General features: G+C 36.7%; 6 protein-coding genes and 1 pseudogene across 9 annotated transcripts; 3 read left to right on the top strand and 4 right to left on the bottom strand.

Moving 5' to 3' along the window:
* Positions 1-1684: 1684 nt before the first annotated feature.
* Positions 1685-4025, top strand: LOC122278761 (probable glucan endo-1,3-beta-glucosidase BG4). Its single transcript, XM_043088952.1, has 2 exons — positions 1685-1851; positions 2839-4025. The coding sequence occupies exons 1-2, from the start codon at positions 1826-1828 to the stop codon at positions 3902-3904; spliced, it is 1092 nt and encodes a 363-aa protein (XP_042944886.1). The 5' UTR covers positions 1685-1825; the 3' UTR covers positions 3905-4025.
* Positions 4026-4574: 549 nt separating this feature from the next.
* Positions 4575-6796, bottom strand: LOC122278763 (60S ribosomal protein L10a). Of its 2 annotated transcripts, none has more exons than XM_043088957.1 (6): positions 6700-6796; positions 6534-6581; positions 6210-6429; positions 5888-6053; positions 4946-5151; positions 4575-4856 (listed from the first exon to the last, which is right to left on the bottom strand). In XM_043088957.1, the coding sequence occupies exons 2-6, from the start codon at positions 6536-6538 to the stop codon at positions 4803-4805; spliced, it is 651 nt and encodes a 216-aa protein (XP_042944891.1). In that variant the 5' UTR covers positions 6539-6581; positions 6700-6796; the 3' UTR covers positions 4575-4802. The 2 variants fall into 2 exon arrangements, with proteins under 2 accessions (XP_042944891.1, XP_042944890.1); XM_043088956.1 differs by having other exon boundaries at positions 6534-6594; positions 6700-6791.
* A 600-nt stretch (positions 6797-7396) lies between these two features.
* Positions 7397-10215, bottom strand: LOC122278765 (cytochrome b-c1 complex subunit 9-like). Its single transcript, XM_043088959.1, has 3 exons — positions 9977-10215; positions 9371-9418; positions 7397-7869 (listed from the first exon to the last, which is right to left on the bottom strand). Exons 1-3 carry the CDS (start codon positions 10094-10096, stop codon positions 7819-7821), a joined length of 219 nt encoding a protein of 72 aa, XP_042944893.1. The 5' UTR covers positions 10097-10215; the 3' UTR covers positions 7397-7818.
* Positions 10216-10588: 373 nt separating this feature from the next.
* LOC122278762 (protein CIA1-like) lies at positions 10589-15698 on the top strand. 2 transcript variants are annotated; one of them, XM_043088954.1, is made up of 11 exons: positions 10589-10917; positions 11003-11149; positions 11446-11664; positions 11847-11905; positions 12052-12117; positions 12211-12282; positions 12747-12809; positions 14060-14129; positions 14822-14905; positions 15171-15237; positions 15358-15698. In XM_043088954.1, coding segments are annotated over exons 1-11 (1047 nt in total). In that variant the 5' UTR covers positions 10589-10719; the 3' UTR covers positions 15360-15698. The 2 variants fall into 2 exon arrangements, with proteins under 2 accessions (XP_042944888.1, XP_042944887.1); XM_043088953.1 differs by having other exon boundaries at positions 15171-15243.
* LOC122278764 (protein BIC1-like) lies at positions 12831-16637 on the bottom strand. 2 transcript variants are annotated; one of them, XR_006229339.1, is made up of 3 exons: positions 15990-16637; positions 13668-13816; positions 12832-13565 (listed from the first exon to the last, which is right to left on the bottom strand). XR_006229339.1 is itself a non-coding variant. In XM_043088958.1 (2 exons), the coding sequence occupies exons 1-2, from the start codon at positions 16502-16504 to the stop codon at positions 13795-13797; spliced, it is 537 nt and encodes a 178-aa protein (XP_042944892.1). In that variant the 5' UTR covers positions 16505-16637; the 3' UTR covers positions 12831-13794. The 2 variants fall into 2 exon arrangements, 1 of the variants encoding a protein (XP_042944892.1); XM_043088958.1 differs by having other exon boundaries at positions 12831-13816.
* A 2682-nt stretch (positions 16638-19319) lies between these two features.
* On the top strand, positions 19320-21097 carry LOC122279483 (annotated as a pseudogene).
* Positions 21098-21821: 724 nt separating this feature from the next.
* On the bottom strand, positions 21822-22517 carry LOC122279482. The gene has a single exon (XM_043090162.1). It carries the CDS (start codon positions 22515-22517, stop codon positions 21822-21824), a length of 696 nt encoding a protein of 231 aa, XP_042946096.1.
* Between the last annotated feature and the right edge of the window lie 1864 nt (positions 22518-24381).

Genomic DNA, 24381 nt, shown 5'->3' with positions numbered 1-24381 from the left:
GGAGATGAAAATATAAAATTTTTTGGATGGCATCTCATGTTTCCTCGTTACAAATCAGATAACTTGTGTTTGTTTGGAAGGATTTTAAAAAAGATTCGAGGGATCCAGGTGATCGAGTCAAATATACTCGAAGATTGTGACAGAATTCATTGTTGAGACGTTAAAATTGATCGTCCAAAGCACCTTGAATATCTAAGTAAAACCGCAACCTTTATGGCCGTTTGTCTATTCCATATTTCCAGCTTGGCAATAACTAGTTATATATTCATTTTAAAAAAATGATTGGTTTGGAGTGTTTGTTGGCCCAATCGTTATGCTATCCTTTAATAATTATAATAATGGTTTAATTTATTTATAATTATTTTATAATTAATTAATTTAATTATATCACTTCATTAAAATTAAAATTTAATTTTATAAATATATCTTCCATTTCATATGGAGTTATAAAACAATTATAGAAAAATTATTTATTTATTTTTTTAATCTCTTGGTGTACGCGGTATAAATCCAGAAAAGACAAATCGGTTGTCAATAAAGATACCATTTTAATTTAGAAAGAAAACCTACTGCTTTCCTAAGCAATAAGGAAAATTTTATTCTCAAATAGGTGTGTCACAGTTATTAAAATGTTTATACGATATAATTTAATTTAAAAGATAAATTTTTAAATTTAAATTTTATAAATTAAATTTTATTGTTTAAGTGATGTAATTAAGAGTATTGTTATTGGATTATTCATGTATAAATGATATTTTTAAGATAAATTTAGATTTTGGCTATTCTATTCCTTTACATTGGAATAGCTATTTTTTATAACAATAAAATATTATGAGATGAATTTGACTTTAACTATTCATATTAAATTTTCACATTGAATTATTTATTTATTCATTATATAGTAATAAATAATTAATAATTATAAAAATATTTAATTTTTTGAATTGTTAATTTATTTTATTTTATCATATTTTACTATTCTGTCTATTATATATTAATTAGTAATCATATTTTAATTAAATTATGGGTTAAAAATTATATTTTTAAATTATATGTACTCTATTTTTCAATCCAACTATATTTTATCTTATCAAACGTTCTGAAAATATTTAGAAGAAAGAGAGAGAGTTACAAAAAAAAATAATAAAATAATGATTTGCTCATTGTATAATAACTATCAAATTTGATTATAACTTTACATTTATTATAACTAAAAGCTAAAGAATTTGGAATTGATTAATCCAATGTAAACTACTTTCTCGAACAGTTAAAAAGTTATTTTATTTTTAGATATGGCTATTCTGATAATAATGCTCTAAATGATGTGCTCTATACATCATAGCGATGGAATAACTCAAGCAACATATATACCCTTCCAAAATGACAAAAACTGATAAATATTTTTTTAAATATTTAATGTCAAGTCAAGAGATAATGAAAATAAAATATTAAAAAGATGAAAGCTAGTATTTATCTCTTAAGAACAACACTGAACGAACGGTCTAATTCAAAGACACTACCCACCGGTTTTATATGGATGGCTGTTAATCAAAATCGACGAATAATCTGGACTTCAAACTTAGTTCGATCATATATATATATATATATATATAGATAGTAAATTGCAGTTAACAATGTTCCCTGTAAAAAGGGTTTAAAATAGGCACACAATCTGAACGATATTTTAACGTGTTTATCAAGTACTCGTTCTTTAATCCAACTCCTTTTTTCTGGAAAAAGCTTTAACCAGAAAACTCCAAAGACATATGCTTTGGAGTAGAAGGACCCGACAGTTCCTTTGGAGGTCCCTTTTTCCATCAAAACGATGGCATTGATCACAAAATTCATGAGGTGATCATCAGGAAATATGTTAGATGCTCTCTTTCAATTCCATTAATCACGTATTATTATTTTATGAAAGTCGATTTATTCATTTATGTCATTGAATAATTGAAGTCTCACAAGCACAAAAACAATCAGCTTCGGCACACCATTAATTACACTAATTAATTGGGTCGTACTTGGTATTTTTAATGCATTCAGATTCTTATATTATTTTCTAGGAAGCCAATCCCCTCCCATTCGATGGATTCCTAGACCTTGGTGTGTTCATCAATAGAAGGAAGAAGGATCTCAAAATGGCCTTAATCAGGATGATGAGTATCATGGTAAGGAAGGAAGAAGAGGAGGAGGAATTTGGATTGATGATGGCAAGACAAATGCAGAGATAAAGCAATGGGCTGATATTTGACATTCTAGAAATTCTATTAATTATTCCTACACATCACACTTATTTTTATTTTATTTTTTTCTCTTATCAAATGTGTGGTGTATGGATGATCAGTAGAATAATTCAATTAGTTTAATAAGAATAAAACTAAAAATAAAAAATAAAAATAAAAATAAGTATGATGTGTGGGAATAATGAATAGCAAATCTCTTGACATTCATATTAATCATTGGATTTCTTTTATGACAAGACTAGTATCCAAATTCTTGATACTTGAGAGCTCTTGTAATTAAGTAATTAAATAGATGAGGACTCTATATATGATCTTAACAGTACCTTCAATGCATAAATTACGTAACTAAGGTGAAGAAAACTGTTAAAACAACACTTTATGTTATGACATTTCAAAAGAAATTTAAACTCAAACTTGTAATTTAGTTAGTATGATCTTAGCCATTGATCGATGTGTAGAATCTCCTATTAATGTGTAAAATCTCTTTAACCATATCATTGCAATTGATGTGCATTATGATATAGAAATTTTATGACCGAGAACATTTAAATTTGGTGATGGATTCTAATTAGTAATGCATGTTTCCATAAAACAGGTGTTCACCAACGAATTTGATTTCAAGTATTTGGGTTGCGCTTATTCTGTCTGGCTTGGCAACCGCAGTAGCAGACTTTGATGGTTTAGGTGTTTGCCTTGGAACGTCAGGAAGCGACATCCCTGACCCGAAAACTACAGTTCAACTCTTGCACAAGTATGGTTTCAAGAAAGTAAGGCTTCTGAGTTCCAATAATTGGATGATGGACGCTCTAATCAACCAGAACATTGCCGTAAGTATTGGCATTGCGAATGAAGAATTACCTATGCTTGCAGATACTCCTAGAAACGATTTAGGATCGTGGTATAACCCGTATGAGAATGCAGGAACGTGGTATAACACGTATGTGAGGCCCTACATTTCTAAAATGCCAATCGAATATATTGTCATTGGAGACGATGCGATTCTCGGTCCCTACAGCGAGTTCCTCATTCCTGCAATGAGAAACATCATGCAAGTACTCCGGCGTTTTGACCAAGGTAGCATAAAGGTCACCGTTGCAGTTTCCACATCCGTTTTGGGAAAAACTTTCCCACCTTCACAGGGTATCTTTAAGGCTGGGACGAGAAGAATTATGGTAGAAGTCCTCCAAGCTATAGCTGGCTATAAGTTTTCACCGGTACTTATGGTGAACGTCTATCCATATCGTTACCATGCAGCAGGTCTCATTCGACAAGACTTCGCGACATTCTCTGCACACAAAGCTGTTATTCATGATGACAATAATGATTATTGGAACATGCTTGATGCGCTGTTAGATGCATTTTTTAGTGCATTGAGGAGAGAAAATCTGACGGGAATTCATTTGGTGGTGGGTGCTAGTGGCTGGCCTTCTGCTGGGAATGGTAGATTCACGACTCCCGCACTTGCAGCCACTTACAATCAGAATTTTATGAGACGAATAGTTAGGCGACAGGGGACTCCGGCTCAACCAACAAAACCCATCGATGGTTTTGTTTATGCATTGTTCAATGAAAACAAAAAACCAGGGGGTCCTGACCAACATTTTGGGCTTCTCAAAACCGACAAAACACCTGCTTATAGTTTTTTGGTTCCTACTAACTAGCCTGGGATTTCTCCTTCCTAAACCTCGGGTGCAAGGAGGGACAGTGGCTTTAATGAATGTATTCACACATGGAACTCCACCAATATACTAATAAATGTAAATTCTACAAGATCTTGATCTATAGAATATTCTACGATTTAAAAGAGTTCTGAATGATTTTGATCCTACGAAAACAGTTCACAACGCCTCTACACGAGACGGCCACTTTTTATTTGCTTTCATATGCTTTGTAAATTGTTCATCGGGCTTCCATTTAATAATATATTTCCTCTCTTTTTGTGCGTGCGCATTCGTTCACGACTAACAAGGAAAAAGGAAAGTTACCAGGAAAGAAACGTGTTGACACAGTCCTCATGAATCGTCCGCGAGGTAATGGCTCGCATGGCTTTTTCAGAGGATGGGACAATTTCAAAAGCAAACAAAGGTAGCTGCTCCTCACTTCAGTGAGGGGAGTGGGACCAAAAAGAAAAGAGTGCATAATACAGCCAGCCATGCGTATGGGAGGCTATAACGACTTTATGAAACACAAACAGCACCCCTCCCGCTAGCATCATCCAAGTCAATTCATGCCTTAAGGATATAATACAAACATAAAAAGACGTATTGTGCTTGACCGAAGGTATAAAATCTATTTTTCTTAAACATTAAGAAATAGATTAAGATCTTAATGTATTAAAATAGAATTTATTTAATACCAATACCCCAAGTACAACCATCAAACTGAAACAAAATTAACACCAATAAGTTAATAACTAAACTTTGAAGCTTAAGAGTCCAAACAAAGAAAACAAAAAAGGCCCTCTGCCGCAATGCTCAAAAAATGATGCTCTCTCATGTGATTTTTTTGTACGTAGGTTCTCTCGCTCATGAAATAACTCTAGCAAACGGCAAAATGAACTTAATAAAGGCGGATTGCAGGTCCCATGGTACTCTTCAGATTCAAGCACCTCACCTATTTTAAGCACAAGAGCAAATGCACAAAATTCATTACCACTGGACAGCAAGAATATCAAGCACAAATAATGTAAGAATGAACCTCACATTCTGCCAATTTTTCTTCAACAATGAGACAAGAAAGTTGACACTCATTTGCACATTCTGGAAAATCTGCTTTTCCTCCATGCTACAATTCCCCACAGCAACACCCATACAGAGAACCTTCTTGAGTTGAAACTTCACAGTGGCTTTTGTTTCATTAACCTTTGACTCCAGGGTTTCTTGATGACTCACCAGCGTTGGAAACTTACCTGCATTCACATTGACGTTATAAACTATAATCTAGCCGGTGGTAAGTAGCAATTATATTGTTATGATGGCAATTACAACAAGAAAGCCTCTAAGTTAAGGGCCATAAAGAAAAGCCCGTCAATCAGTAAATTAACATTTTCTAAAATATCCCTGAGTACTTCATATTTTCCGAAAATCAGAACTCCATTAGAGCTACAAATGAGAATATTGAAAAGATTTTAGGAACGAATACCTAAAAAATTCAAACTAAACACACAACTTTACAGCTTCTTGCCCTTTTTCAGGTGCAGCCTCATTCCTATATGTTTGCAAATAACGAAACGAGTGCCATGATTTGTGCAATAAATTAATTTAAGGACATAACAAGCCACCAAGCTTCTTTGTCAGGAGTATAAATTTATGAATAATGACGGTTTACTATCCTCCTATCATTCTTTTACTACTTTTATTATTTTATTATTTTGTTACTTAATGGTTAAGAAAGTAATAGTGAAGTTGTATACTTAAAAGAAAATAATAAAAAAAAATTTCAAATACACATGGAGTAGTAAATGAGTGGTAAGAGGATAGTAAGCTTATATTATCCTAAATTTATATGCATTACAAAGCAACATATCCAGAATTCTAAATCCTAAAGAGCTTACGCTAAAACCAAAAAGCGAAACTTAACCCAATGCTTAATAGCATGAAGAGAGAGACGGACAAAAAAAATGTTAAAACAAAACAGCTACTTGCCTGCCTTGTTAAGACCAGGGCCCAAAAGACGAGGAATTTGCTTAATGACGGACTCAGATGCTAAAAAGGCGTGGTACTTCTTGGCGAGCTTCTTGACCAGTTTCTTGTTCTTGTTGAGCTTCTTCAACCCTTCAACATCCATATACTCCAATCCTATCTTCTCAGCCTGCGGTGGTTAAGAACAGAAACAGTACACAAAGTATTAAAATTTGCTGTACAAGCAACTCCCGTCAGAATATATATGTCCTCGAAGTGTAATTTTGCACTGCACAACCACACACGAGGGATAAAATTGGGACTGACGTCAGTTGGGTAGGGATACCTGTTCAATGTGCTGGGCGTCACCGAGCATGCAAACCTTCATCTTAGGGCGAGGGATGTGAGGAAGCTTCACGGAACCGCTGAAGCGCTTGTCTTTCTGGGGATCATAGTTCTTCAATCCGATTTGAAGCTCCACGGTTTCCGTAAAGTTACGCTTCTTCTCCTTCGCGTTGTTTACGACTTGGGAAATTACCTCCCTAAGTGTATCGCTCTGAAGCTTACTGTCATAATAACGCCAAATACATAAAGATATATTTAGATAAGAATAAAACACACCGTAATACACAAAAGGGGGAGGGTGAACGCAAGAAAGAAGAGAGATTACCTCATGGGTGGAGCTCTCTCTTTTTAGCTGCTTCTCCAATAGCTAACCCTGCAATACAGAACTAAACGAACAAAATCAATATTGTGGATCTGAGATATATAATAGGAATCTGGGAGTTGGGGATAAGTCCGAAACCCTAGAATGTTAAGTGGGTGAGAGAGCGAACCTAAGCGAGCGACGGCACAAGAGCGAAACAGAGCCCAAATTTGGGAGCCTCTGAACATGAAAATGAATTAAAAGAACAACGCTGATAGGGTGCTGCCCTAGTAAAATTAATTTTTTTTTAATTAATTTTTTTCATATATATTTTTAATATTTTTAAAAAATAAAAAATATCAATACGTTAATAATGATTTTCTTAAGTAATAAATAGAATTTAAAAATAAATTAAATAGATGAACGATTAAAATGAATAGATAAAAAATATTTGTAACTGTAAATTATACAATTATTACATAATCACTTTAAAAAATTGAATAAAAAATGAGATTTATATAAAAATAAAATTTTAATAATAAATCCCACTATTTTTAAAGTGAATATATAATATTTATACATTTCAACAAAATGAAGCCACATGCTAGCCGGTGCTTTACAGTTCCCTGTTACCGTTAGGCAGCAAGTATTTTTTTTTGATATCCTTGGGTGTCCGGGCCAGCTTACGCGCACCTCGACTAATCCCAAGAGGCCCTGAAGTATTCTAATTTCCATTTGTTTGCTTATATTTCTTGTTCTTCTATAATTTATTTTGTCTGTTAAGTTTCCCTTCTCCTATAAACACATTTTTTTCTTGAATTGTTACATTTTTTTTTTCGATTGAACCTAAAATCTCATAGATAATAAAAAAATTAAAGGCTTTTGAGTAAGTAGTCAAACGAAAATTATTTAAAGGATTAAATTCAATTCATACAATATCCCTTGCTACTTAACACCCGGTTGAACATCCACCTATGCCCAAATATTCGTCCCAAAGATAGGGATCAACACATACTTCCATAGTTTCCCACAGAAAAATCACGATCATTACTCGTGGTTAAAACCAACCACCAGAATGCGGAAATGAGAGAATCTGATCAGAGTCTCAGAAAGTGAACCTGGAGATAAATGTTCCCAGACAAATTTCTATGACTCCCAAACAGCCAGGATGAACGGAACCGTGCTTGAAAATGTCTGATGCACCCAAGAATATAATATTTTTTACAAACATGCACAAAGCTTTCAAATAAGAAGATGCCTCCCAAACAAGAATGGACTTAAAAATCGCCAAGGGAAGGAATTCAACAAGTCATTCTTCTGATTGCCTTTGCCCCAAGACTGGAATGTCTTCATAACGTTTCTGCAGCATAACAACAAAATTAAATTTCAATTCCAGTAGTAAATAGCTTCAGCAAGCAAAAGTTATGTATTGCCGTTAAAGCTGCCAAGAAGTTGTCTATGGTCCTCAACCAGTTTGTTCCTCTACCAGGAGAAACGCTCTTGAATAGACTACATGAAGCATTTTTTTTTTTTTTTTTCTTTTTACAAGTAAAAAGAAACTTTATTCCCAAGAATAGGCAAAGCCCAAGTACAGGGGACGGATACAAGGGAAATACAAACATCTCTCTAAAAACAAAAGAAAATCTAAAACAAATTCTGAAGGTTAACATCATCCATTACAAGAAGCATTTATATTGCCAGGTGTATTCAGTTGAGTATATTGTATAAGTTTCAATTCTTGGACATTGATGCACAAGGGATTCAACCCCTTGGATAACTGAAAACCGGCATTGTTATAAGTGAGACTAGTGAGTGAATTGGGTATCACCAGATTCTGTAGAGAAGAACTTGTAATTACCACATAGGTGATCCAAATCAGGAGATATATTTAATCTAAGTGGATACATTTAATACTCCCAAACAAGAGGATGCAATAAAAAAAGAAATTCAAGGCTTCATCGTCACTTTCCATGCTTGGAAAGTTGACATCTTTACCCAAATCTGCAACTCCATTCAAATGCACAGTATACAGAACAGCTCTTGCAACTGACTGATCTTATATGCATGGAAAATGAAAATGACTGATCCTATATATAAATTGCATCAAATTCACATAAAAGGAAAAACTTCTTGTCTTCCTTTTCTCAACTTCAATTGCATCCGAAAGTAATGATTCCAAAGCTTAAATAATTTCAATCGACCACCAAAAGAATAAGGGAAGAAAGGAATAAGAAATGATAATGCCGAATCAATTATGACAGATTGAGGTATATCACGATGAAATGTTACAAAAACATCAGCATCTGATCATACTATCGTGTAAATTTCAAAAAATACAATCTCAACTAGAATTCTATTAGAATTTAAATTCAGATTGCCTTGTTAGCAATCTTACTCTAACCAGCCCAACGCACAGAAAGGGCATGAGCATCCAGATATGCACAAAAACACAAAATTTGGTAAAGACATCAAGTAATCTCTGGCCATATGGCAAGAATCTGGAGGAATGGAAAATACACGAGTAATACCAATGCAATCAACCAAAGCAATCAATGCATAAATGGTGCACAGATTTATTAATTTTGCACAATTTTTTATATTTAACATAAACTAAATTAAAACCGGTTCGCTGATGGGCAACATTGGTACATAACTCAACCCTTATTGTAGAGCGCAACCATAGCAGGTTCAGAACAGCTTAATTTCTGAAGCCCAAATATCATTATATGGCACCCAAGTATAATATTAATATAATCTCCAGTATAATGCATCAAATGCACAGAAAGATTCATTAAGTGTGTAAGAAAATGAAAACAGAGAAGTTAAATTCAGATCATCATAATACTGGATGGATGGCATACCCCAATATTGTTGTATTCCCAGAGTTTATGAACACCATAGTCCACAACCTGCACCCATTTGAACCAACATTATAAGAACCATCACAACTTAACAGTAACATATATATATATATATAAAGCATCTAGTTACCCACAAAAATAACGTATGCAAATAACTATAATCCAAATCCCTTAATGCTGCTATCTCAATCACCATAAACGATGAAAGCCCGTTTAAGAATTCCATGCTTTCTATTTGGTTGCTAAAAATTGTACGGTATAAAATATTGAGAATTCGAACCTGGAGAACACCACTGTATGTGACCATAGGGACCAAGAGTCTCAATTTATCTGAGTCTATTCGAAGATTACATTACGCTTCGGCAAAGAAATTGAATAAATACGATACAAAAACACCGCCTTTTTTGTGTTCATCTCTAGCACGCGGTTCTTACAGCAATCAGAAATAATACAACTAAATAGTGGATCTGAGCTCACAGCTAGACTTGAAGTCGTGTTGACGACTTCAAAAGCTATCATTTCCTAGGCTTTTTCCTCCCTTTTTCAGCAAAAAACACATACAGGGACTCAATGAGAATTGAGGGCAATTAAGTTTTAAAGCCTCACCCGTTCTCCGACGAAAGCGCCGGCGATGACGAATGTGGCGTAGACGGAGGTGCGGCGCATGATCACCCTGTAAATCCCTTCGAGAAGGCCTCCGCCGCTTCTTAGAGCCTTTGAATCCATGGTGACCTCAATTGCTTTGTCTCTTCCCCGCTCCCGATCTTGTGCTTGCGCTAGTCTTTACCGGGCGTTCTCGGCCTTGATTCTTCCATTTGTAATCGTGGATGCTTCTTGAAAAGGTCTGGTCTCGAGCAGACCGGATGAGGCGGGCCGGTTAAGGTACAGATCATATGGGCCGTGCGAACTAGGCTTACTGATTGGTCAATACTCAATGTGGGCTTCAATCGACCGATCCACCACTATGGGTGGCAATTTTTTTTTTTTTCTTTCTTCCTTATAATAAGATTTTTGTCTATTAATATTAAAAATTATTTATTATATTTTATTTATAAATTTATTATTTAATATGATATGATGAAATAATGAAATGATTAAAAATTACTTATTATTTACTTATATTCTAATTATTGATAAATAATATTTTGATTTATTTTTAATATCCAAAATTTAAATATAAAAATTAAGGGCTTTAAAAGCGATTGCAGCTGACCTACCGGTGGTGAAATTCACACTTTTGGCACGTGCGAGACCAATACACCTAGTCATCGATTAGTCAGCGACGGTGGCTGGTGTCACCAACGAAGGGGTTCGATCGCCTAGTCCGATAATCGTTCGTGGTTCGTGCCATGGAGTTGTACGAAGGAGGGTGCGAGCTGAAGCTGCTCGAAACGCTGGCAGGCCACAGCGACAGGGTATGGAGCCTAGCCTGGAACCCAGCCACCGTCGCTGCAGGGACCCCTCTCGTCTTTGCCTCCTGTAGCGGCGACAAGACCGTCCGAATCTGGGAGAACACTCCCTCCCACTCGGCTTCTTGGACCTGCAAGGTTACCTCTATTTGCTTTGTATTTTTTTTTTTTCTTTTTGAACTTTGAGAGGTATCGGAATTTAATTTTGATCTTATATATTCAGGCAGTTCTGGAAGACACGCACACCAGGACCGTCCGATCTTGCGCTTGGTCGCCGTCGGGGAAGTTATTGGCAACCGCGAGCTTCGATGCCACCACTGCCATTTGGGAAAACGTTGGTGGTGACTACGAATGTGTTTCCACTTTAGAGGTATCCACCTCTATTTCTACATATTCTATTATCTATTGTTATTCTATATTTTCGAAAGGCCATTAGCCGGAGATCTCGGATAGTAGATATACAGTCGGCAAGAATACCGTCTCAGGTAATACTGGGAACTCCTATTACGAAATCGAAGCTAAGATTTCTAGGGCCATAACTCATCCCAAGCCCGCCCTTCGGCTGCAATTCCATTATTATTATTACTAATCTTCCTAATCATCTTTCGTTAAGAAACAAAATCAAATGAATAAATAAATAATTTTTGGCGTTTAATTTCTACGTAGGGTCATGAAAATGAAGTGAAAAGCGTGTCTTGGAACGCGTCGGGGACTCTACTTGCGACGTGTGGCCGAGATAAATCGGTTTGGATTTGGGAAGTGCAGCCGGGGAACGAGTTCGAGTGTGTCTCAGTGCTGCAGGGACATACTCAAGATGTTAAGATGGTTCAGTGGCATCCGAGTACGGATGTTTTGTTTTCTTGTAGCTACGATAACACTATTAAGGTATCGCATTTTTTTTTTTTGATAAATAAAGGTACCGCATTTTGATGAAGCGGGTTTTGTGATTTTCTTTTTCATCTATGAACAGCCTGAGAAAATGTTTGATTAAGCTGTTTCTTGCTGCTTTGTTTTGAAGTCAAACGAGATTGCATAGGAGTTGTGATGCAATGCAATGTTACTCGCAGGTTTGGGCTGGTGATGATGACGACTGGCAGTGTGTTCAGACTTTGGGCGAACCTAACAGGCACTCGAACTCAAATTCTTGATCTCTTTCTTGAATATGTATTTGGTTTTGATCATGTTTTGCACGCCAATTTATATGGAGCTACTGACAATTTTGTTAACAATACATTGATTTAGTCTAATTCATCTAGGTTGGTTTTTTGTCAGTGGCCACTCTTCTACCGTTTGGGCCCTCTCTTTCAATGCCGGTGGAGACAAAATGGTCACATGCAGGTAGGTAAAAGTGTTTGCTCAGTATCATGCTCGCAGATTGGGATGCTCCTTTTCCTGTTCCTAAACAACATTGATGCTTGACTGATTTTGCAGTGATGATCTTACCCTAAAGATATGGGAAACAGACAACATACAGATGCACTCTGGTGATGGCTATGCTCCTTGGTGAGGAATATTTTAACATCTCTCTTTTCCAATTTTAGTGAAGTATTGTTTGCATTCCACTTTCAATAATGTATTTCAAGGCTTGTCATTTCATGAATTCCATGTATCTCTAAATAAAACACGCATAGGCGTTGCTCTTGTATTTGTCCCTATACTTGGGCTCTTGCCTATTCTTTTGATCAATAAAATCTTTTTTACCGATAAAAAAAAATTAATGTATTTCAAGAGTGAGAAGATCAATCCTAAAGGAACTGAACAAAAATTAGGCAATGTTGTGTTTTTAACACGTACTTCATTAACTATAGCATGAATTCCAAAGAAATTGAAGTTAATCTGTTATTATGGAATTATTTGATAGATTGGTAATTAATATTACTTATAAAATATTATTGGCCAAATCCTCAACTTCTGATTTCTCATATTTTGAAATTTAACGTGGTTCAATCTTTAATTTGTATTTTCAGGAGACATCTGTGCACTCTCACAGGATATCATGATCGATCAATTTTCTCAGTTCATTGGTCGAGGTAGTGACCATCAGATTAATAAAAATAATATTAGTTTTATCTGCTTGTCTCCGTGGATTTATATTTCTGTTATTTTTCTCAGATTTAACCCCATCTGCCCACCCTTTTAAACATTGAGGTAGAATTACTGCAATTTAAGAGAAATAGTGTATGGCAAATCATCTATATGCTCACCAATCCAAAAAAAAAAAAAAAAACTTGTCTATATGCATGATGGTGTAGCCATGACTGCAGATGGCTTGGACTTGCTCCCCTCCCCCCAAAATAAAGAATAAAATAAAAATAGAAGGATAGGCTAGGTTTTGTCTTTTCACTTGCATCTTTTTTTTTTTTTGATAGGTAATCAAGATATTATATTCATAGAAATAGGCAAAGCCCAAGTATACATGAGGAACACCTAACTAGAGGTTACAATAGAAAGAAGAAGGTCATGGACACTTAGTCCGTTACAAACTATGGCCCCCGCCCATAAGAACAATGGCTTAAGAAAGAAAACTTTTAGCTCATCTATTGTTCTCTCTTAATCTTCAAAGCTCTAGCATTTCTCTCCCTCCAAATACACTAACACATACATATTGGGACTATTCTCTAAATTGTCGCTACCTGTGAATCACCATGTAGTCCTCTCCAGCTTGCGAGGAAATCCACCAGTCTACAAGGCATGACCCAAGACAATCCGACTCTTAAGAAAAATTCCTCCCACGTGATCCTGGCCACCTCACAGTGTAAAAGCAGATGATCAACTGATTCCCCATGCTGCTTACACACACAACACCAATCTAACACAATTACCCGTCGTTTCCTCAGATGATCAACTGATTCACTTGCATCTTTAATAGCATTGAATAGTGGTTATACCTTTATTGTTAAGCTCAAATGTTAGTCACATAGTGTTACTCGTGCTTGGTCCGAAAAACTCTCTCTTGTACAGATGGGTATCTAGGAGAGGGAGAATATCATGGACTTATCGTCATCTTCATGTACATCACGCTACAATTGTTTGCCATCTATGGATCAAATAGTAGATATCAGATTAGATACTAAGTAAAACTCTAGCTAATTTTAGCTAACTGTTTTCGTACTCATACTGAATCTACATTGGAGAATAGCTCTCAGTGTGGTTTGATTACTCATTCAATCAAAATATGTATATATAGGCATATAAGTTTCTTTCATCCTTTTCTTTAATCCTCTAGAAAAATAAATTGTCCTGTTATGAATTAATTATACTATATGCGTGAAAATGACAGCGAGGATATTATTGCCAGTGGAGCAGCTGATGATGCCATACGGTTTTTTGTGGAGAACAGAGATGGTTTGGTATTCAATAATATTCCTTCAGCTTTTCATTCATTGCTATTATTTATTGACATCACCGGTGATGCTGAGATCATGTCCTATTTATCATCAATTTTTTCTGAAAGGGATATGGTAAATGGACATTGTTCTCCATTGTGTAGATACACATCTTGGCCTCCATGTATGGTAAAGAGGGATAAATCTCTAGATTAATAATGAAAATTATAATTAGAACATGATATAATAAGCTTAGTTCAATGCTCAATAAAATTTTGTTTACCTATAAAAAAATAAAATAAATAAAAAAAGCTTAGTTCAATTAATCTCCTAGAATGAAATCAGAAGTCCTTTACAGAGATGGGCAATGGAACCGATCAAAAACAGAGATGGGCAAAGGGGTTCTTGCTTGGTCCATATATCTTGTTGAAGTCATGTTGTCGGTTTGAGAAACTAGATTTTAGTTAATTTCTTGAAATAACAGTTTAATTTCACATTCTTGTCCTCGTACATATTTTTAAGAGGATTGAATTAGTCTTTGACGTTGGTTAAGTTGATAAGGGATCTTAAAATTCGGCAGGTCGTATATCATGGATGTGAACTTTCCTTAAAATCTTTTAAAATTCTAGATTCTCTTTTTATGCATTTCAGAACTTACCCATCAAGTTATCAATTCCATTGTATACTTTTAGGCTTATAAATTAAGTTGATGATAGGTTGATGGACCTACCTATAAATTGCTGCTGAAAAAGGAGAAGGCCCATGACATGGATATTAATTCGATACAATGGAGCCCTGGGGTAAGATTTTTTTCCTCTAGACTGATAAAAATCTCGAGCGTAATCCCATCAAAATGATGTTTAACTTCTTCGAACTTCATCAATGTGTGGATATATAATAAAAATTTTCCAAACTGGAATGCTTACATCGTATCTAGCATTAACAGGTCACCCTTTCTTGTAGAGCTTAAATCATGTCATTCTATTTGTCTATTTACTGCGGTCATGTTTTGTAGTCTCATTTACCTGTGATAGCATTTTTCTGTTTATGATTGCTCATTGTCAGGAAAAACGGCTATTAGCTTCTGCAAGCGATGATGGTACCATAAAGATATGGGAGCTGGCGTCATTATGTATGGGTAAACAAGTCCTGTTGTGCTTTAAAACTGTTCCATTCGTCGATTTACCTTGGAAATGTTTCAAGCCTAATTCACCTGTGGTACTAATTTCTTTTCTTGTTCCAAATATATCAGAAAACGGGCACTAGGTTCAGCAGCGTGATGATGAAACATCAAAGATATGGAGCTATCTAGCTGCACTGTGTATAAATATTTACTTACAACTTCTAATAACAGTTTTGTGGAAAATCAAGATATTTTATGTTGCTGATGGCCTCTGGCCCAAGTGGTGTTAGCCTTAGCCCCCTCAATATAAGGGAGAGGCCAGATTTCGAACTTTGTCATTTGGGTACGAAGGGAGTTTATCCTTCAGGAATTGAGATGATAGTGTGAAACAAGAAAATTATGCTTAATGGATGTAGCTATATTTACTCTCGAGCTTAATTGTCAACCGTTTGAACGATAATTTGGTTGAACTCTCTCTCTCTCTCTCTCTCTCTCTCTCTCTCTCTCTCTCATGTTATGACAAAATAGAATAATTGACTTAGATTATTCTGTTTCTATTCAATCTCTGAGCAAAAATTTGTTGATATATGTGAGGTCATATCACAATCATAGTTCTAAAATTAGAAGTGCTAGTCAAGAAAGAAATCAATCACATATATTCTCTTCAAAATATCTACTAGGTTTAGATCAAATAAGTGCATTATCGTGATTAAAACAATAGAAATATATCATAGAAAAATAAATAAAATAAGATTCAACACCTGTTTTCTACTCTCAATCCACTAGAATTTGTTCTCCTTCCCTCGTCAACCAAAGCCGCACGAGCCGACATGATTCCAGCGGGGACTAGCGAAGTATCGAATGCAGAACAATCTATCCAGTCCTTCAACAGCTCTTCCTGTCCCCATAAATCCGGAATCCAAACCCGACCAGCCACCTCGACCCTATGTCTCTTCAGCCTCTCACGTCCAGTGTCCTCCGGCATAACGTCAGAGGCCACAGCTGGTTCTTTTCCAACATCTTCTGCACTACGTGACGGCAGGCCTACCAATAATAATGCTTTTCCGTCTCCCTCACACCGACGGGTTCTTGAAGATGAGCTTGGCGTATTATTCTTTTTGTCAGTTGGGGGGCGGCTTTGTTGTTCTTGATCAGTGTCATGTAACTCATCGGAGCGCTGGCTTTTCTTCATATTGGACTCTAATGGCTTTGAAGGAGTATGGAGACCGAAAACAGCTGAGTGTTGGCGATCCATTTTGGTGGGTGTTTCTTTCATGCAGATGAACAATGATAATTCTTCTCCTTTCTCCTTTCTCTGTTGCTTACTCTTTTTGGTCGAGAGAGAAGATTACATGATGGGGATTTATGTGTGGGAACAAAGCAAAGAGAATGGGTGGGGAGTTAGTTTACACGTCATTCGCAAGTGGCTTCTTTTTGTATGGTAAGTGACAAGAGTACGTGTCTTGTTAGAGAATGGATTGCAGTTTGTGTGGCTTAGTTCGACTTTCTTCGCACAAAAGTTCAAAACCCTCGCAAATATATATATATATTTATTATATACATATATACTTATAATAGAAATGTTTTAATGATAAAAAGATATCGAAAAAATAAATTTATAAAATAATATAATTTGATATAATATATTAAATGTAAATCTATTTTAATTATAAAATAAGTTTAATATATCATATAAAATCCTCTCGTTTATTATTTATTTTCATAAAAAAATTTATCAGATGCAACTTTTATATATACTGAAGAAGAGTCGATATACTGAAGGAAAGTATTAGTCTTACCGTTAGTTTCAACCAATGGATTCTACCGCTATGTTTTTTTATCTTTTTTATTATATTTTTTAACTTAATGATTAAGTAAGAATTTTTTAATAATATTGTATTTTTCTTTTTAAATATTTAAATGTATTAAAAAAATACATGTAAATAAATATAAAAAAATAAAATCTTAAACCATCAGTAGCCCAGCGGGAGCTCTACACACCGCCCTATACTGAAATGTTGGCGTGACCGTTTAGTGTAATTTTTTTAATTATTAAATAAAAAAATATATTAATATATTTAAAATTACTTTCTTAATTATTAAATATATATATATATATATTTACGTAGGTATACTTGTCGGTACCGCTCAGGCGGCGGCAAGGAGCTTTTCCCTATAATTAATGCTTGGACGGATTTTTGGTGAATCGTGAGGTTGATGTTTTTTTGGACAGAGACTATATATATAGGGATTTTTTAATCTTGGCCAATGAGTTTGCAGGGTTCGATTTGGAGGAGGCGGCTATTAATATTTAAACAAAAATAAAGAGAATAATGGAACTGATTATTTATTTATTTATTTATTTAACGAGATGGAGACTTGTGTGGGAGGTTGAAAGAAGATATTTTTGTTTGATTTACACCTCAACTACCAGCCGTTATTGTGGCGACGTTAACTTGTATAAAACTCTTTCTTTTTCTTTTTGTTTTCTCTCTCTCTTTCTCTATGGCTCCGAGTGTCTCATTCTCATATTGCTAAATTTCTCAAGTTAACGTGTCATATGACTCACATCATATATAATTTTTTATTTAAATAAAATTATTTAATATATATATACACATACATGCATTTCAAATTTGAGAGAGAAAAATTTCATAATTAAAAGACTGAGATTATATGTAAAAACAAATACACTCGATTTTAATTGTGTGATCCTTTATCATCAAAGCTAAGGCTAATTAAAAAATTATCGACAGATTAATCATGATTAATCGGCGATGCTAATTACCAATGGTTACGGGGTCAATCATCGATTATCAACTAGTTAATGAGGTCTGTCTGAGTCGATTATCAGTTTTAGAAGTCAATTTACTGTGTCACACATCTATAATACTGATAGTAGGGGCCATAGTGGGCTAGGGTTGGGTATTATGAGTTTACTAGTTGGACTCAACCCATGAGTTAAGTGTTGGCATGTGACCATCTCTTTCATCTGCATGTTATTGTTGATTGGGCTATAGCCCACTTCCTATTATGATGGATATGTTAGGCTTACGTCTTTTGTTTTAGGTGCTGGCCCTTAGCACATAAGTTAGTCATGGGTTCTGTTATTGTAGTCTACACATAGTTTTCAAATACCGGCTGTTTATGCAAACTTATATAGTTATATTTAGATATTTTTTTTCCTTTTATTCCTATATATCTCTACATGATAATAGCTAGCAAGAAACCTTGCAGAAGTCAACTTGAAATATACATAGAAATGCAGGTATTGCCTATATTGCACACTATATATAGAAACAAACATTTCAGGTCTTCAAGGAACCACCTAGAAGGTACAAGGAACCCTCTTCCAGCAAGGCTGTAGTAGTCAGACTTCGCTTCTTGCCAAACATTAATCCTACAAGTTCAAGGTAGCAACATTGATTCATTTCACACACTAGCAGCACACGGAGAAGATACATGCAAGATCTTGACTTTTGTCTCGATTCTAAGGCTTTAAATTAAGCTTCAATCTTTGCTATAGATCATGAGAGAAATCTTGGATCTAAAGTTTCCAGTCATGTGTGTAAGGTATGTGTCAGATCCTTCAGGAAAGTGGCCCCGGTCCAAGCCTCAACACGCTCACTGACATGCCTAGTCGGCACCATTGATAAGCCATCAGCATGCCATGGCATGCTCATGCCGCATCCAGCCAACATGCAACAGCCAGCCAGCAGCACGGCCAGCATGCCTCAGCATGCCAATGAGACTATTGGCCTACCCTGCATGCCACACAACATGCAACTGTACGCTAGTGAGGTTAGTGGGCTGGTTTGCCAGCCCAGCCCAGCCCAATCAGCGTGCAGCACAGCACGCTGCACAACATGCGCAGGCTAATCAAGCTTGCCCAGCATGCACGCAAGAGCAAGCCAGCATGCACAGCGCGCAGGCCATGCCAGGCCTGGCGCATGAGCAGGCCACCTGCCTGGCCAGCACGCCCATTAGGCAGGCCAGCAAGCCACCTGCTTGGCTAGCACGCCTAGCAGGCAAACTCATTTGGTCGACCAGCATGCCTAGTAGCTTGACCAGCACGTAGGCCATGCTAGACTATGCGTGCTGCCCATCAGCTATGCAGTCTGACCAGCCCAGCTAGCCAGTGCCCATGGCACCAGCCATGCGGCCTGACCAAGACTAGCCAATCATGGCCCATGGCTCATGTCATGGGCCATTTTCAGCACGGGCCAGCACCAAGGTAAGTCGTGGGCCCCTATGGGCCTCACGGCCAGAATTATTTTATTATTTAATTGTTTTATGTTATTTCCTTATTTCCTTATTCTAATACCACTAGGAATTATTTCCTTATTCTAGTATCATTAGGAGTCTCCACATTGTAAGCCTATAAAAAGGCCACCCTAGCTCCATTTTTATCATCTTTTGACAAATTCCTTTGAGGACGGTTTATTTATTCTTGAGATCTCCTTCAGTGCTTCACACTTGAGCTATTTGGGTGCAACCTATGTGAATCCCAAATAAAGATTCAACACCTTGACGTTTGTGGACGGGTATTGTTTCAATTATCAATCTTATGAGTAAGTTTGTTTCTCTTTTCCATTATTGAGTTGTATTCTTGTTATTTATTTGTTGTTTGCATTATTCTTATTGAAATTTCCATTATACAACACGCCCCATCCATTCCCTTGATAGATTCTCCATTCCAACACACTAGATTGACTTTTCCAAGAAGATCTAGCTTCGTTGGACTTTTCCCTTCACTTTTCCTTCACTTTCATACCATCCAAACACTATATTAGCCTCCATACAACCTTCCATTATCCTAGATCTAATTTCTTTCATCATAAAACCCTAGATCTAACCTAGATCTAGTGCCTCCATATTTCCTACACAAAACCCTAGCCTCCATAAGGATTTCCTATATTTTAGGAAACTTTAAACCCTAGCCTCACTTCCATATTTACCAAAATACCACCCAAGGGGCGCCTAGCATAAACCCTAGATCTAATTATCATCAAGTGGCACCAATCCCATAGTGAGATCCCACCATTCGGCCATCATCATCCCACACACCATATTCATTATCAAGATCCCAATTCACAACCACAACACAAATCATCCATATTCACAAAATCTCATCACTCAAGTCAAGTACTCAAGTAACGGGCAAGCAAGAAGGATAGGCTCTTCAGTCATAGTTGGAAGAAGCGGATCTAGAGAACCATAGTGTTTAGAGACTAGACCGAGGTCCTTAACAGTATGGTTGTGGGTGCCATCTAGTTTTCATCTTCTGCAGGTTCCTCTACATTGCCACCTTTATCTTCAGTATTTCACTCTTCATCTTCTGGCTTATCTTCCTTCCAAGAGAGGTGAAGTTCGCGTCACACAGGCATCGCTCACACAATTCAATTTCACCACTACCAACAACACGGTCAACTATAAGCTGGCGCTCAACATAACCCTCAGGAACTCCAACAAAAGGGTGGGTGTACACTACAACGGGATTGAAGCCATTGCTTATTACATAAAAAAGTGGTTCTCAAGTGTGAGATTGACACCATTTTACCAGGGGCACAAGAACATGAGCATTTTGAGTCCCATTTTTGAAGGGCAGCAAGTACTATCGCTTACAGATCGTGACCTTTCCAAGTTTGAACTTGAAAAGAGTGTCGGGGCTTATAGTATTGATGTAAAGCTTTCCATTCAGATTAGGATCAAATACGGGAAGATCAAAACTGCCAAATTCAAGCCGCGTAAGATTGATTGTCCCTTGAAAGTATATCTAAGCACCTATAATGGAACAACTGCTGAAGGTTTTAGGACAACCAAGTGTGGCAATGTTCATTCCTTCCTAGATCCTGATGCCATCGATTGAGACAACCCAATTAACTTCAATTGTTCATCTCCAGTGATTAAAAAAATTTAAAAATAGAGTACACAAATTTTTCTTATGATTCTGTTTTGGATTGAGGGTAATAATATGGAATTTAAGTTATTATCATTAATTTTATTTTACTTTGGGCGATACTTTGACCAAGTCGCGTAATTTTTAATTAATTAAAAACTTTTAACTTATAATTCATATACCACATTTTTTATAAGAAAAAAAAATAAAAGTAAATGTGATGTGTAGGATTGATAAAATTGTTCTTTCTACCATAGCCATCGCATATAATTCTTACCAGAGTCTAAAGACAAGAAGTGGAGTACCCTGTGCGGTAAAAAGAGGAAGCTGAGTTCGTTCCATATTGATCTGGATTATATCATTCTATTCATAATCTATTTGCGATTAGTAATTAGAGAAAAATGGAAATAAATCATCATAACTCCGATTCTAATTTTCAAACCCAAGAGAAATACGTGTTGGCAATAGAGGTATTTCTTACCTCGTTTGGATTCTGAGATAAGAAGAGATGAGATGGTTTTAAATGAAAGATAAAAGTTAAATAAAATATTATTATTATCTTAAAATTTGAAAAAATTGAATTGAGATTTAAAAATGTTGAATTGTTTATTATATTGTGTGAAAATTTAGAAAATTTATAATGATGAGAAAAGTTAAGCAAAACGCTGTCATTGTGTTTGATACGGTATTCCTGTCATATACCTTTCTGGGCTTCCCCATCCTCTTTTTTGTTCAGGATCTTTTCATTTTTCCTGCAAGTGGACTGATTATGACCCTGTTGGTTGCATTTTGTGCAATAGGCTGGCAAGGTCTCGAAGACCACTTCTTGCAACCGGCTCAAAGGTCGTCCTGGGTGACCAATCCAAAATGAATGAAGCGATGGCTTTGAAGCATCCGTTTCCACACAGACTCTTGCCCCATAAGTGCGTGTGACACATTTTGCAACATTATCCCGTTTGATAAATGTTCCAATACTTGCTGTGAGGATCTTGAGCATCAAATTGTGATAAAAATGCGGCGACAAGTCTGGTAAGAAAATCCAAACTGGAACCAAGGGGGGTTCGGAGTCCTCATTGAAATCTGGAGTTCGTTGGAAAGCACGGTAAGGAACCCTCTCCATCTCGCACGACTCTCTTGAGAAGGCCTTGATAAAGTCTTCTTCAGTTGTCATCCTCACAAAGACATTTCGAAATCTTCTCATAGAGGAAACCAGGCATGTACCAGAAAGACCCCATCTTTTCCAGATAAAAGCTCTTATCTTGTCTAAAGAAGGTCTCTTACGGAGGAATTTGATGACCATGGATAATCGAAAGGATGAAGCCGCTTTGTCAATCTCTTCCTGGGAGAAGAGAAAACAAAGTTCTCCATCGACAGTTCTTGGAGGCCTCATCGCTATCTCAACCTCTCGGAGGGATTGAGGAGCTGTTTGGAGTAGATACACAAAGGATCGATGGCCTGCAGGGGGTTCCCTCCTTCCAAGGAGACCTCGGCAGCCACCATCGTGGCACCTCACGTACGGATCCAGCCGTTCAAGCGAGGATCTGTTCACCCAGCAAAGATCGCGAACCAGATCCGCGTTTCACACTGGGATGGAGCAGGGCCCAGGAGCACGGGTCACCATGGAGAGAAAGACCCCTCGACGAAGACACCTGAGCCTTATGAAGAAGGCTGTGCTAGCAGTGAGCAGCCACTCGCCGGACTAAGGTGGCGTAGATCACTCCTCCTCCACAGACTCTGTTTCTCTTAGCTGAACGACAATCAATCAGAGAAGCCTTTTTCGCCCTTTATGCTAGCACTAGAAGATTTGGTTGTTGAGGACACAGGGAAAGCTTTATATGTGCAGGAGAGCCCATAAATCGTAAAATCAACGTATCCTGTGCCATATTCTCAAGAGGTTAGCACATAAGTTATTAATATGATAGCAAACAATCTAACTGTGTTGAGTGAAGAATGGGAGAATCCTCTAATAAGCCTAAAGAGGAAATCGAAGAAGAATAAATCAAGGTCCCTGGCAACTAGTGTAAAGTAGAAGAAAGATGAATATGAAGTAGGAGAGTCGGCTACTCAGGCTCCCAATAAAGAACAAGATGACATGCCACATGGTAAGGATGTTTCGACAAATGGGTCAAAACTGGATGTGATATACTATTCTCATTCTGATCAAGAAAGTGAGAGAGACAAACTGAAGGATGTTATGTGTAAGAAATACTGTACAGACTCTGAGGGTCCCAGTGAGCTAGTGAATACACTTCAAAAAAGGAGTTCTACAAGAGCGGTGATTCGCCCTTCTAAATTTAATTTATGATTAGTCCTATTATTTTCTGGAACATTAGGGGAGTTGGAACGTTTTATAGGAGGTTGAGGAAAATTATTAAGCAATTTAATCCTAATATCATAGCCTTGGTTGAGCCTTTTTTGTTGGAGGATAGAATCTCATCTTTCTTAGGTAAATTCAAATGTATGTCCTTTGTTACTAATGAGGTGAATAGAGGTAAAATTTGGTTGCTGTGGAATTTGGCGGTTTCGATACAATGGGTGGCGGGGTCCAACCAGGTTATTACAGTGAAAGTAGAGGAGAATGGTCATGTGTTTCTTCTGTCTATTATATATGTGAAGTGCAGCCGACTTGAAAGAAGAGAGCTTTGGGCAGAATTAGAGACAACGAGGACTACTAGTACCCCTTGGGTTCTTTGCGAGGATTTCAACATCATTAAAGATGACTTAGAAAGAAGAGGTGGTCATCCTCATCCTTTTGTAACCATGGAAGCTTTCAACCAGTGTATTCATACCTATGACCTAATAGACATGTGCTCCAAAGGCTAGAAAATGACCTGGTGTAATGGTCAAGGCGGTTTAGCTCACAACTGGGCCAGGTTAGACAGATGCTTTATTGACACTAATTTTCTTAACTCTTTCCCTAATGTTTCTTACCAGGTACTGGCACGCACAACGTCGGATCATTCCCTATTGGTTATCCAGATGGGAGACGACCCTTTCAAGTATGGCCCTAGTCCTTTTCGTTTTCAGTATATGTGGACTGATCATAAGGAATTCTATAGTTTTGTGGAGGGGATGTGGAAGCGTAAGGGCCTTGGCCATGGTTTAATTAATTTGTCCTCTAAATTAAAAAGGGTCAAGGTGGCTTTAAAAGAGTGGAATAAAAGTGTCTTTGGTAAGACGAACGTCATAATCAAAGACTTAGAGGCTCGTATTGATAATTTGGAAAACCATATTCAAGCCTCCTTTAATGCAAA

Source organism: Carya illinoinensis, chromosome 10, assembly GCF_018687715.1.
Source record: "Carya illinoinensis cultivar Pawnee chromosome 10, C.illinoinensisPawnee_v1, whole genome shotgun sequence".
NCBI lineage: Eukaryota > Viridiplantae > Streptophyta > Magnoliopsida > Fagales > Juglandaceae > Carya > Carya illinoinensis.
Note: the sequence above shows the minus strand (reverse complement) of the source record. Positions and strands in the feature narration are given on the sequence as shown.

Excerpts from the sequence above, each read along its gene's own strand:
- LOC122278761 (XM_043088952.1), top strand. The coding sequence starts at position 1,826 with ATGGCATTGATCACAAAATTCATGAG. Across the intron at positions 1,852-2,838 it reads TTGATCACAAAATTCATGAG|GTGTTCACCAACGAATTTGA; the intron begins GTGATCATCAGG and ends TCCATAAAACAG.
- LOC122278762 (XM_043088953.1), top strand. The coding sequence starts at position 10,720 with ATGGAGTTGTACGAAGGAGGGTGCGAGCTGAAGCTGCTCGAAACGCTG. Across the intron at positions 12,283-12,746 it reads GGTGATGGCTATGCTCCTTG|GAGACATCTGTGCACTCTCA; the intron begins GTGAGGAATATT and ends TTGTATTTTCAG. Across the intron at positions 12,810-14,059 it reads TTCTCAGTTCATTGGTCGAG|CGAGGATATTATTGCCAGTG; the intron begins GTAGTGACCATC and ends TGAAAATGACAG.
- LOC122279482 (XM_043090162.1), bottom strand. The coding sequence starts at position 22,517 with ATGAGGCCTCCAAGAACTGTCGATGGAGAACTTTGTTTTCTCTTCTCC.
- LOC122278764 (XM_043088958.1), bottom strand. The coding sequence starts at position 16,504 with ATGAAAGAAACACCCACCAAAATGGATCGCCAACACTCAGCTGTTTTC. Across the intron at positions 13,817-15,989 it reads GGATTGAGAGTAGAAAACAG|ATGGCAAACAATTGTAGCGT; the intron begins GTGTTGAATCTT and ends TTTGATCCATAG.
- LOC122278765 (XM_043088959.1), bottom strand. The coding sequence starts at position 10,096 with ATGGATTCAAAGGCTCTAAGAAGCGGCGGAGGCCTTCTCGAAGGGATT. Across the intron at positions 9,419-9,976 it reads GCGCTTTCGTCGGAGAACGG|GTTGTGGACTATGGTGTTCA; the intron begins GTGAGGCTTTAA and ends AAATGGGTGCAG. Across the intron at positions 7,870-9,370 it reads GGGAATACAACAATATTGGG|AAACGTTATGAAGACATTCC; the intron begins GTATGCCATCCA and ends GTTATGCTGCAG.
- LOC122278763 (XM_043088957.1), bottom strand. Across the intron at positions 6,054-6,209 it reads ACGCCCAGCACATTGAACAG|GCTGAGAAGATAGGATTGGA; the intron begins GTATCCCTACCC and ends TAACCACCGCAG. Across the intron at positions 5,152-5,887 it reads CCCTGGTCTTAACAAGGCAG|GTAAGTTTCCAACGCTGGTG; the intron begins GCAAGTAGCTGT and ends ATGTGAATGCAG.